This window comes from Schistocerca gregaria, chromosome 8, assembly GCF_023897955.1.
Source record: "Schistocerca gregaria isolate iqSchGreg1 chromosome 8, iqSchGreg1.2, whole genome shotgun sequence".
NCBI classification, from domain to species: Eukaryota; Metazoa; Arthropoda; class Insecta; order Orthoptera; family Acrididae; genus Schistocerca; species Schistocerca gregaria.
This window is the reverse complement of record NC_064927.1, coordinates 354,028,050-354,041,603: the sequence shown is the minus strand read 5'-3', so window position 1 is coordinate 354,041,603 and position 13,554 is coordinate 354,028,050. Positions and strand designations below refer to the sequence as shown.

The following is a 13,554-nucleotide window of genomic DNA, read 5'->3' as shown; positions in this document are numbered from 1 at the left end:
GATACGAACTCCAGCTCCGTCTCTCCTTTTTCATTCACTATAAGAGGAAAAAAGAAAAAAAATGACGGACCATGAAGGAATTAGTCGAACGCAACGTTATACGCCCGTTAGAGCTACGATGGTCGAAGATATAATTTCACAACTACTACGTCTCGTGAATGGAATCTGTTTTCTTAACGTTGCTTCCGATTGTATTGGATAACCGTCAACAATCTTTAACAAAAGTATTGACAGTTTTATTTTATGAAAATCTATTTACAGTGTATTATCCACTAGCAGGCCCAATGTAATGGTACGTTGGCTCGAATTTGACTTTGTTAGAATATTCCTTCAGTGACTGAAAATGGTCTTAGAACTCAAGCATTTACTGGCCCATTATACAAACCCAGAGACTCGTGTGACTGAGTGGACAGGAAAAGTAACAGAAGTGTAAAGGTGATTTGAAGCACGCCTGATAAACTTGTAAGTAATTTCAAAATGAAGGTATCAGGTGATTATAATTAAAAAGCAGCTACTCTCGGAGATCCAATGTGGGCTGTAATTATTGTACGGCAACGAAACTTGGTAATTATCCTAATGTGTTAACGTGGAATTCATTTACGCTGTGAAAAAAGTTAGCTTCAATTTTGGTCCCAAGGAGTAACTCTGGCGTTGTGACTACAAGAAAAATGTATGGGAACATTCCCATATGTAATGGATTAGGAATGGGATGTGGGCAGAAAAGGTCAAACATGTGAGAAAGGCATAACGTCGATTTCTTTATTAATTGACGCTTACAAAATTTGCTCAATATGAGCACTGGGAACATTTACAACATGCTGCATCTGTGAAACGATGTGGTTAACAGTTGCTTGTTGTTGAATCTGAGCAACGTGTTGCCGTACACTATCCTTCAATTCAGAGACTGAACTAGTCTCTGGTAAACGCGTTCTTTTAGATGCCCGCAGAGTCAAAAGTCATATGGATTCAGATCAAGTGATCTTGCAGGCCACACGTTTGTAAAACCTCTGGAGATAACACATGCGAGGAAGGCTGCATTAAGCAGTTCTTTCACAGAGTGAGCGACAGGAAGTGTTGCCCCATCTTGCATGAAAACTGTGATTTCCACAAATTTGTGCTCTTCCAAAGAAGGAATCACATGCTGTACACGGAAGGCTCGGTAACGTGCAAACATCACAATGCACCTGACCGGTCGTCTTGGTGTATTCTCTTCAAAGAAGAATGGACTGAAAGTAAAGGTACCTGTCAATCCACACCACATATGGCGAGTGCAGTGGCTCTTCATGCACCACATGCAATTGAACAGTACCCCAAATTCGGCAGTTCCGTGTATTCACTGCATGCTACAGTGTGAAATGTGCCTGCTCACTCCACAGAATGCTGCCTGCCCACATGTCATCAACTTCGATACATATCAGAAACCAAGGAGCAAATTCAGAACATTGTTACAGATTATGAAGTTTCAGCTGCTGTGTCGTCTGGATCTTGTACGAGTACGAGTGCAAAATAGACCACAGAATTTTCTGTACTGTTGGTCATGGGATAGGCAATTCTCGTCACGCTGTATGAGCACTAGCAGTACCTTGGGCGCATTTTGCATGGTCGTTTACAGGTATAGCAAGCCAGTCAATTAGTGGTTAGCACACTGGACTCACATTTGAGTGGACGACGCTTCAAACCCACGCCTGGTCTCCTGATTTAGGTTTTCCGTGATTTCCCTAAATCGCTTCAGGCAAATGCTGGGATGGTTTCGTTGAAAGGGCACAGCTGATTTCCTTCCCATCCTTGCCTAATACAATGGGACTGCTGACATCGCTGTTTATTCCCCTTCCCCAAATAAAACAAAAAATAAATTCCACTGGAATTGGACGCCGCCCTCTTCCAGGAGCCACACCAAGCACATCTGTAACTGCTACCATTCACATAAATCAGTTTCATTAGCAGTGCAGTGTCTCTCCTCTCGGTAGCCATACTTTTCACTCATGTTGTGGCTTATCAAATGACAGCGTAGAAGTTATACTGTCACAGGAACAGTGTACGGCACCAGATTTGCACCTGCTGGGCACAACTGGAATGCTTTTTCCAGCATAAATCGGTTCCGCATCAATGCATGTATCAAATTTTGGTGCTATATGATAATTACAGCCCACACTGGACCTCTGTGAGTAACTGATGTTTAATTATAACCATCCAGTATCAGTGTGCATGAGCGCTTGTAATTTACTGGAAACTGCCTAGAGGGCTGCAAAAGTGATTTTGAATGAGAAAAAATAATAACTTAGAATTAGTATGAGCAATAAAGGGATGGACGATAGCAGCTGCCAGGAGAAACAGGAAGACGAAGAGATCAGGAAACAGACTGGAGTGGAATACTTAATTATGACTTAACTGTCACGAAGTGGAGCTGGACATGCAAGTGTGTTAGATCCTTCATCTTGAATTGGAGGAGAGAGTGGAAAGGGAGAGGTAACCCGCCAGGATAGCCGAGAGCGCTAACGGGCTGCTTCCTGGACTCGGGTAGGCGCGTCTGTCCCGGATCGAATCCGCCCGGCGGATTAACGACGACGGCCAGTGCGCCGGCCGGTGTTAGACGGTTTTCCACATCCTACTAGGTGAATACCGGGCTGGTTCCCACGTCCCGCCTCAGTTACACGACTCGCAGACATTTGAAACACATTCACACTATTTAACGATTTACACTAGATGCTGACAGCTGGTGTACACTAATTCCGTTCCGGGAGATATGAGGTGGCGTCAGGAAGGGCATCCAGCCACCCCTTCTACTTAACCTTGCCAAATTCGTACTTAACCCTGCCGATCCTGCGCACAATGCGGGTTAAAGGAGGTAGCAAAAGAAAGAAAGAAAGAAAGTTGAAGGGAAGTGGTAGTAGGGGAAGAGAGAGGTGAGGGGGTGACTTCAGTCTTGACCTTTGTGATAGTGCCATAGACTTCGAATAGCACCAGTACCTGCCTTTGTCCCATACTCGTGTAGAAGACGAATAGACGGTAAAAGGAAGAAAGAAGGTCTTTGCTGAATTGAAATAGCCATACTGCAATGGAGAACATGCGAGAGCAACATGGATGCATAAACTGAAGACTGTAATAGGTGGAAAATAAAAGAGGTCTTAAACCAAAAGTGTATGTCAAGTAGCACACGAAGTTGATCTAATAAATCTTAGACTGGAATGAAATAATGATAATAGAGGTTAGTTTATTGAAAAATTTATTTTCGTGAGTGTAGTCAAGCCCCTTTTTGGTTCAAATGGTAAAATGTGTGTGAAATGTTATGGGACTTAAATGCTAAGATCATCAGTCCCTAAGTTTACACACTACTTAACCTAAATTATCCTAAGGACAAACACACACACCCATACCCGAGGGAGGACTCTAACCTCCGCCGGGACCAGCCGCACAGTTCCATGACCGCAGCGCCTTGGCCGCTCGTCTAATCCCACGCGGCGAAGCCCCTTTTTTACCTTTCATTAATTGCCTTCCACCCCACCTTCCTCCCCATCCACCCTGCGAGGCTCCGGCTTACCTTTGGCCAAGCTGGCAGTGTTGCCGCGGTGGACGCTGCGTCGGTCGGCGGGAGTGGCGGAGTAGGAGCGCCTCCAGTCGTAGCCGGAGCTGCGAAGCGAACAGCGGCCGGTCGCTGGACCCCCGTACGAGCGATCCAGCTCCAGAGACTCGGTCACTGGAGAAGACGACCAGCCGCGGGACCGCCACGGGAAGCGCTGCCGGAACTCCCGCTTGAATTTCTCCTGCGAGTGCAAAAAGTTTGTTAGCACACAGCGTAGAGATACACGTATGGGTTCTGCTATCGTTCCATAAAAAACAGTTTTCGTTTCAGGAGTTGGCAACGTCAACGCGAAGGGCAGCGATAAGTTACGTGTAACCCTATGATGTCTGGCGGTAGCAGCACGAATTATAAATGCGCCGAGTTATCTGAAATCATGTGCTAAGAACTCTCTGAAAGGTGCTGACACCTAGCACCAAGTTCTGATATGTATAGCTAATGTGTTAATTATTAAAATGTTTTGTAAAATGTAAAACACACAAGAAAACAATGTTGTCAAAATCTTAATGTATTTAATGGGAGAACAATGGCTATAAAATACTAGTTGTGACATCGGTTAGGGTATGTCCTTTCGACTCTATACTGTCTGGCATTTTTGATTAGTCTGTTGTAGTAAGCCTTAAGATGTTTTGTTGAGCAGTAGCTTGTGAACTCAAGTGTCCATTTTTTACTGTGCCTCCGATTACAGTAATTTTTGGCTGAGTTTAGGAATGTAACATGTAGCCAGTATTGAAACAGTGATATGGACATTGTAAGGCTTATAATTGGTTGTATCTGGTATTTTATACAAAGGATTCAGCAGCATGTATATGTTGGTAGCTACTTTCTGGAGCTGAATGAACTATTGCAGTTTTGTGGAAATTGTATAGCATTTGCAATTGAGGCCAATTTAAAGTGCACTGAAGCGACTGAAAATTTAAGTTTTTTATTATGACTGTGGTGAAATTTAGTAGACATGATGTGAGGCAGCCATTGTTGTTGTTGTGGTCTTCAGTCCTGAGACTGGTTTCATGCAGCTCTCCATGCTACTCTATCCTGTGCTAGCTTCTTCATCTCCCAGTACCTACTGCAACCTACATCCTTCTGAGTCTGCGTATTGTATTCATCTCTTGGTCTCCCTCTACGATTTTTACCCTCCACGCTGCCCTCCAATGCTAAATTTGTGATCCTCTGATGCCTCAGAATATGTCCTACCAACCGGTCCCTTCTTCTTGTCAAGTTGTGCCACAAACTCCCCTTCTCCCCAGTTCTATTCAATACCTTCTCATTAGTTATGTGATCTACCCTCCTAATCTTCAGCATTCTTCTGTAGCACCACATTTCGAAAGCTTTTATTCTATTCTTGTCCAGACTACTTATCGTCCATGTTTTACTTCCATACATGGCTACACTCTATACAAATACTTTCAGAAACGACTTCCTGACACTTAAATCTATACTCGATGTCAACAAATTTCTCTTCTTCAGAAACGCTTTCCTTGCCATTGTCAGTCTACATTTTATATCCCCTCTACTTCGGCCACCATCAGTTATTTTGCTCCACAAACAGCAAAACTCCTTTCCTACTTTAAGTGTCTCATTTCCTAATCTAATTCCCTCAGCATCACCCGACTTAATTCGACTACATTCCATTATCCTCGTTTGCTTTTGTTCATGTTCGTCTTAGACCCTCCTTTCAAGACACTGTCCATTCCGTTCAACTGCTCTTCCAAGTCCTTTGCTGTCTCTGACAGAATGACAATGTCATCGGCGAACCTCAAAGTTTTTATTTCTTCTCCATGGATTTTAATATCTATTCCGAATTTTTCTTTTGTTTCCTTTACTGCTTGCTCAATATACAGACTGAATAACATCGGGGAGAGGCTACAACCCTGTCTCACTCCCTTCCCAACCACTGCATCCATTTCATGTTCCTCTACTGTTATAACTGCCATGTGGTTTCTGTACAAATTGTAAATAGCCTTTCGCTCCCTGTATCTTACCCCTGCCACCTTTAGAATTTCAAAGAGAATATTCCAGTCAGATTGTCAAAAGCTTTCTCTAAGTCTACAAATGCTAGAAACGTAGGTTTGCCTTTCCTTAATCTTTCATCTAAGAGAAGTCGTAGGGTCGTAGGGTCAGTATATGTCGTAGGGTCAGTATTGCCTCAAGTGCCCCAACATTTCTACGGAATCCAAACTGATCTTCCCCGAGGTCGGCTTCTACCAGTTTTTCCTTTCGTCTGTAAAGAATTCGCGTTAGTATTTTGCAGCTGTGGCTTATTAAACTGATAGTTCGGTAATTTTCACATCTGTCAAAACCTGCTTTCTTTGGGATTGGAATTACGGCAGCCATTAGCGCAAGTAAAATTGTTTCTTTTTTATGTAAAGCCAGCCTCTCTCCAGTCTAATGTGTTATTCTTGCATAATTGTTGGTTCATTCACTGAATTATGTTATGTGTTTTAATTCACAAACCATGTGTGCATTCAAGTTTAAGTTTACTATGACTGAAGCTGTTTCCCATTATCTACAGTTACAAAAGCAAGCTCATGTCATTTTAAAAGCAACTGTTTACATGAAAAATGGTAAGGAATTGTATTTATAATTAAGCAGCTTCTTACATAAAAGTATGACTTAGCTGTGAACTATGTCAAGAAGTTGACTTCACAATGTAATGCGTCAGTTTCACTATTGAACAGCACAGGCGCTTTGGGGATTAAGGGTAGTGGAAGCACTCTTTATGTGTGACGAAATTCAAGCGTTTTCACAGAACAGATGCAAGCTGTTGAAATTGTGTCCAGATAAATATCAGGTTTCAAAAAAATAACGACCAAGCGAATTTTTGACATCTTTTGCATAATGTAATATATCAGAAACCAATGTATTTTAATTTTTTAATTAAAGTGACAACCTTATGGATACTGATTGTATATACATACATTGCATTTTTAAGTGTTTTACTTGTTTTTATGATCTGCAGTCTTTATGACAGACAGATTCCAGTGTTCATGTTAATTTGTTGTAGAGATATGTTAACGTCTACCACTAGCCACCTCAAAATAGCGAAATAGTTAAGAGCCCAGTTAGCAATTCTTCTTGTATGCAATCAAAATTCTAATCTAGCATATTTTTGTGAGGCAGCTTTCATGAACAGTCACTTAGCAAAGTGCAGTTTCGTACACATCGTTAATGAGCAGTTATTAAAGTGCGGTGAGTTATCGCTCCAAAGCCTGATGCCTCACAGTTAAATGCAGGTCATTCCCAATTATGAAAGGTTTAATTAAAAGAAATGGAATGGTAGCATCATGGCTGTTCTTTGAAATTATGCAGGGTATGATAAACAGCCCCCCCATGAACCATGGACCTTGCCGTTGGTGGGGAGGCTTGCGTGCCTCAGCGATACAGATGGCCGTACCGTAGGTGTAACCACAACGGAGGGGTATCTGTTGAGAGGCCAGACAAACGTGTGGTTCCTGAAGAGGGGCAGCAGCCTTTTCAGTAGTTGCAGGGGCAACAGTCTGGATGATTGACTGATCTGGCCTTGCAACATTAACCAAAACGGCCTTGCTGTGCTGGTACTGCGAACGGCTGAAAGCAAGGGGAAACTACAGCCGTAATTTTTCCCGAGGACATGCAGCTTTACTGTATGATTAAATGATGATGGCGTCCTCTTGGGTAAAATATTCCGGAGGTAAAATAGTCCCCCATTCGGAGAAAGAAAACAGGCGTTCTACGGATCGGAGCGTGGAATGTCAGATCCCTTAATCGGGCAGGTAGGTTAAAAAATTTAAAAAGGGAAATGGATAGGTTAAAGTTAGATATAGTGGGAATTAGTGAAGTTCAGTGGCAGGAGGAACAAGAGTTCTGGTCAGGTGACTACAGGGTTATAAACACAAAATCAAATAGGGGTAATGCAGGAGTAGGTTTAATAATGAATAGGAAAATAGGAATGCGGGTAAGCTACTACAAACAGCATAGTGAACGCATTATTGTGGCCAAGATAGATACGAAGCCCACGCCTACTACAGTTGTACAAGTTTATATGCCAACTAGCTCTGCAGATGACGAAGAAATTGAAGAAATGTATGATGAAATAAAAGAAATTATTCAGATAGTGAAGGGAGACCACAATTTAATAGTCATGGGTGACTGGAATTCGAGTGTAGGAAAAGGGAGAGAAGGAAACATAGTAGGTGAATATGGATTGGGGTTAAGAAATGAAAGAGGAAGCCGCCTAGTAGAATTTTGCACAGAGCACAACTTCATCATAGCTAACACTTGGTTTAAGAATCATGAAAGAAGGTTGTATACATGGAAGAACCCCTGGAGATACTAAAAGGTATCAGATTTAGGAACCAGGTTTTAAGTTGGAAGACATTTCCAGGGGCAGATGTGGATTCTGACCACAATCTATTGGTTATGACGTGTAGATTAAAACTGAAGAAACTGCAAAAAGGTGGGAATTTAAGGAGATGGGACCTGGATAAACTGAAAGAACCAGAGGTTGTACAGAGTTTCAGGGAGAGCATAAGAAAACAACTGACAGGAATAGGGGAAAGAAATGCAGTAGAAGAAGAATGGGTAGCTCTGAGGGATGAAGTAGTGAAGGCAGCATAGGATAAAGTAGGTAAAAAGACGAGGGCTGCTAGAAATACTTGGGTAACAGAAGAAATATTGAATTTAATTGATGAAAGGAGAAAATATAAAAATGCAGTAAATGAAGTAGGCAAAAAGGAATACAAACGTCTCAAAAATGAGATCGACAGGAAGTGCAAAATGGCTAAGCAGGGATGGCTAGAGACAAATGTAAGGATGTAGGAGCTTATCTCACTAGGGGTAAGATAGATACTGCCTACAGGAAAATTAGAGAGGCCTTTGGAGGAAGAGAACCACGTGTATGAATATCAAGAGCTCAGATGGCAACCCAGTTCTAAGCAAAGAAGGGAAGGCAGAAAGGTGGAAGGAGTATATGGAAGGTTTATACAAGGGCGATGTACTTGAGGACAATATTATGGAAATGGAAGAGGATGTAGATGAAGACGAAATAGGAGATGTGATACTGCGTGAAGAGTTTGACAGAGCACTGAAAGACCTGAGTCGAAACAAGGCCCCCGGAGTAGACAACATTCCATTAGAACTACTGACGGCCTTGGGAGAGCCAGACATGTCAAAACTCTACCAGCTGGTGAGCAAGATGTATGAGACAGGTGAAATACCCTCAGACTTCAAGAAGAATATAATAATTCCAATCCCAAAGAAAGCAGGTGCTGACAGATGTGAAAATTACCGAACTATCAGTTTAATAAGCCACAGCTGCAAAATACTAGCGCGAATTCTTTACAGACGAATGGAAAAACTGGTAGATGCGGACCTCGGGGAGGATCAGTTTGGATTCCGTAGATATGTTGGAACACGTGAGGCAATACTGACCTTACGACTTATCTTAGAGGAAAGATTAAGAAAAGGCAAACCTACGTTTCTAGCATTTGTAGACTTAGAGAAAGCTTTTGATAATGTTGACTGGAATACTCTCTTTCAAATTCTAAAGGTGGCAGGGGTAAAATACAGGGAGCGAAAGGCTATTTACAATTTGTACAGAAACGAGATGGCAGTCATAAGAGTCGAGGGGCATGAAAGGGAAGCAGTGGTTGGGAAGGGAGTGACACAGGGTTGTAGCCTCTCCCCGATGTTATTCAATCTGTATAATGTGCAAGCAGTAAAAGAAACAAAAGAAAAATTCGGAATAGGTATTAAAAATCATGGAGAAGAAGTAAAAATTTTGAGGTTCGCCGATGACATTGTAATTCTGTCAGAGACAGCAAAGGACCTGGAAGAGCAGTTGAACGGAATGGACAGCGTCTTGAAAGGAGGATATAAGATGAACATCAACAAAAGCAAAACGAGGATAATGGAATGTAGTCAAATTAAATCGGGTGATGCTGAGAGAATTAGATTAGGAAATTAGACACTTAAAGTAGGAAAGGAGTTTTGCTATTTATGAAGTAAAATAACTGATGATGGTCGAAGTAGAGAGGATATAAAATGTAGACTGGCAATGGCAAGGAAAGCGTTTCTGAAGAAGAGAAATTTGTTAACATCAGATATAGATTTATGTATCAGGAAGTCGTTTCTGAAAGTATTTGTTTAGAGTGTAGCCATGTATGGAAGTGAAACATGGACGATAACTAGTTTGGACAAGAAGAGAATAGAAGCTTTCGAAATGTGGTGCTACAGAAGAATACTGAAGATAAGGTGGATAGATCACTTAACTAATGAGGAGGTATTGAATAAGATTGGGGAGAAGAGAAGTTTGTGGCACAACTTGACTAGAAGAAGAGAGCGGTTGGTAGGACATGTTTTGAGGCATCAAGGGATCACAAATTTAGCATTGGAGGGCAGCGTGGAAGGTAAAAATCGTAGAGGGAGACCAAGAGATGAATACACTAAGCAGATTCAGAAGGATGTAGGTTGCAGTAGGTACTGGGAGATGAAGAAGCTTACACAGGATAGAGTAGCTTGGAGAGCTGCATCAAACCAATTTCAGGACTGAAGACAACAACAACAACATGATAAACAGACGCTGGTTGTTGTGTGGGTTGTGTTGGACAGTACACTTGTTATTTCCAAAAGAAAGTTCTTGTCTAGAAACGAATAATTTGGGCGCTGTGTGGTATCAGAGTTTGAGAACGGGAGGATCAGTGTGACTCGAGAGTGTATTTCTTAGCCTAAGTAGTTATGGGACTTGCAGGCCATCAGTAACGTGGAACCACAGACTGCGTCCGATAGACAGCACTCCTAAGAGTGTGATGCATCTTCCTGTAGACTGTTGTTCTCGTCATAATTGGGTACTAGTGTTGTGTATTACAAGGCAATGCAAGCTGAAGACTGCCGAGGGTACCAGAAGAGTTCTACGCCCGGGAAAAAGGGAGACCAGGTATCAAATGTGTACTCCACAGTGTTCTTAAAATTGGAGTGTTGTAAAACCCTACACATGCACTGTTTGACCAAAAGTATCTGGACACCTCTATGTAGTGCAGTTTTGACCATTAGGTATCACGAGAAGTGGACCCGCTAGTATAAGAGCAGGCAGGACATATTGTGTCATCAGCAGAGAAGCAGCAACAGCACAGTGAGTCAGTCAGGAGAGTTCACTGGCTTCGAATGTGGACTAGCCATTGGATGTAACCTGAGTATCAAATGCACCAGGGATATTTCAACACTTCCGTAGCTGTCCAAGGTGGACTGCTGGTGATGTGACTGAAGTGTAGACACGAAGATACAACCACAGCTAAACCAAGACCAAGCAGACCTAACATGCTGATGGACGGGGACTGGACTGTGGAGGGTCTCTGTAAAATATTTCGTGAAATCAGCGGAAGTAGTCACTTGTGATTTCTGAAGTTCTACCGGCAGTCCAGCTAGCATGGTGACTGCGCTTGGGGGAGTTAAAAAGAATGGGGTGCAATGGTGAAGGAGCTCCTCAAAAGCCACACATATTTGTAGTTAACATTAAGCAACGCTTGAGATGGTGGAAGGCGTGATGCCACTGGACAGTGGCTGTCTGGACACAAGTCATTTGGAGAAATATATGACAGTGTATCCTGTGGCAATCCAATGGAAGGGTGTGAGTTTGGCGAATGCCTGGAGAACATTAGCTGCCATCATGTGTAGTGTAAACAGTGAAATATGGAGGAGGTGATGTTATGGCATGCAGGGGATTTTGTGGTTAGGGTATGGATCTCTTATTCCGTTAAAAAATACAGAAGGATAGGAACACATTTTCCTCCATTGTGCACTGCATATAGTGGAGGGATTGTTTGATGATGATCACCTGTATCAGCATGACAATGCTCACTGTGAGCATTGCATCTGCGAGACAATGCTTTATGGACAACGACATTCTTTAAATGGACTAACTTGCCCAAAGCCCTGGCCTGAATCCAATGGAAAGCCTTTGGGTTGAGTCAGAATGTCGACTTCACTTCAGACTCCAGCATCAAACATGACTATCTTCTTTGGTTTCGGCTCTTGGAAATCAATAGGCGCCATTCCTCTAAAAACATACAGACACCTTGTTGAAAGTGTCCCAAGGAAATATCAAGTCATCATAAAGACATGGATGGGCATACCCAATATTAATGTCCGCTAGTAGGTTTCCATATTCTTCTGATCACATAGGGTATATACGCAAATGCCCCAGATACTACTAAAAGTACGCACTAGCTGACACTTTTAGTTTGACAATATTCCTCGTATACTGTCACACTTTAAGGTGTTGAATCCCCCTTTCATCCAAATAAACCACTGGCCTTTTAAATTGTGATGTTCTGTAGAAATATAATACTCATAATTGTTCACATCTGGGCCCTACAGGTCCATGCGATGTACGACATAGGACGTTTTCAGATTTATCTTTTACTTTCTGCTTTTGCTACTGTAATATCTCAAAACCTATCAGGTTGGTTAGCAACAGCTCACCATGGCATTCTGTCTTTGGCCTTCTTCGCCACCAGAGATGGGAGGGGAGAACCTGTCCTGTGTGGTAGGTTTTGGACAAAATATACGTTTCATGAATGGTATTCTCTGGAACTGATCTATGCTACTTAACAATTTTCAATCAATGCGCTCTTGATTTTCCTTTCCACCTCCAGACAGAAAATAGCTATAATTTTTAAAAGGGACTTTGTCAATAATATTCCCAGAGCCTTGTGTTCACTAACATGCGCAAGTTAGCAAGCCGCTTTATATTCAGAAATTCACATATGTACCATTGAACCTGATGCGGAACATATTCTGTAAGTACCATTTCTAGTTGCAACAAATCTGCGACTTATTGAATGATTATGCGTACATCATCCACGTAGGAACCTATCACTTTGTTCCTTGAATGGTAATGCCTGTCGGTTTCTGCTCTAGTGTCTCAAGAAAGATTCCAGTAATACACTGAAGAGCCAAAGAAGCTGGTACACCTGCCTGATATCATTTAGGGGCCCACGAGCATGCAGAAGTGCCACACCATGACATGGCATGGACTCAACTAATGTCTGAAGTAGTGTTGGAGGGAACTGACCTCATGAATCCTGCAGGACTGTCTATAAATCTGCAAGAATATGAGGGTGTGGAGATATTTTCTGAACAGCACGTTGCAAGGCATTCAGGTATGCTCAGTAATGTTCATGTCTTGGGAGTTTGGTGGCCAGCAGAAGTGTTTAAACTCAGAAGAGTGTTCCTGGAGCCACTCTGTAGCAGTTCTGTAGGGTGTCGCATTTTCATGCTGGAATTGCTCAAGTCCGTCGGAATGCACAATGGATATGAATGCATGCTTACGTGTGTGTCACCCTTCAGAATCGTATCTAGATGTATCAGGGGTCCCATGTCACTTCAACTGCACTCGCCCCACACCACTACAGAGCATCCACCAGCTTGAACAGTCCCGTGCTGACATGCAGGGTCTATGGATTTATGAGGCTGTCTCCATACCCGTAAACTCCTTCCAGTCGATATAATTTGAAGCGAGACTCTTCCGGCCAGGCAACATGTCTGCAGTCATCAACAGTCCAATGTCGGTGTTGATGGGTGCAGGCGAGGCTTAAAGCTTTATGTCGTGCAGTCATCAAGGGTTAACGAGTAGGCCTTCGGCTCCGAAAGCCCGTATCGATGATGTTTCGTTGAATGGTTAACACGCTGACACTTGTTGATAGCCTAGCATTGAAATCTGTAGCCATTTGCGGAAGGGTTGCACATCTGTCACGTTGAACGACTCTCTTGGGTCGTAGTTGGTCCAGTTCTTGCATGATATTTTCCCGGCCGCAGCGATGTTGGAGATTTGATGTTTTATGGGATTCCTAATATTTACGATACACTCGTGAAATGGTCATATGGGAAAATCCCCAATTCGTTGCTACCTCAGAGATGCTGTGTCCAGTCACTCGTGCGCCGACTAAACACCACGTTCAAACTCACTTAAATCTTGGTAACCTGCCATTGTAGCAGCAACA

At 42.6% G+C, this 13,554-nt stretch overlaps 1 protein-coding gene across 1 annotated transcript in view; it reads right to left on the bottom strand.

The window, feature by feature from the left end:
* Positions 1-13,554, bottom strand: part of LOC126284307 (RYamide receptor-like) — a 1,455,467-nt gene that overhangs the window by 16,149 nt on the left and 1,425,764 nt on the right. The window contains exon 10 of the mRNA XM_049983138.1: positions 3,539-3,761. Within this exon, the coding sequence (XP_049839095.1) occupies positions 3,539-3,761 (223 nt within the window). The remainder of the gene's footprint in view (positions 1-3,538; positions 3,762-13,554) is intronic.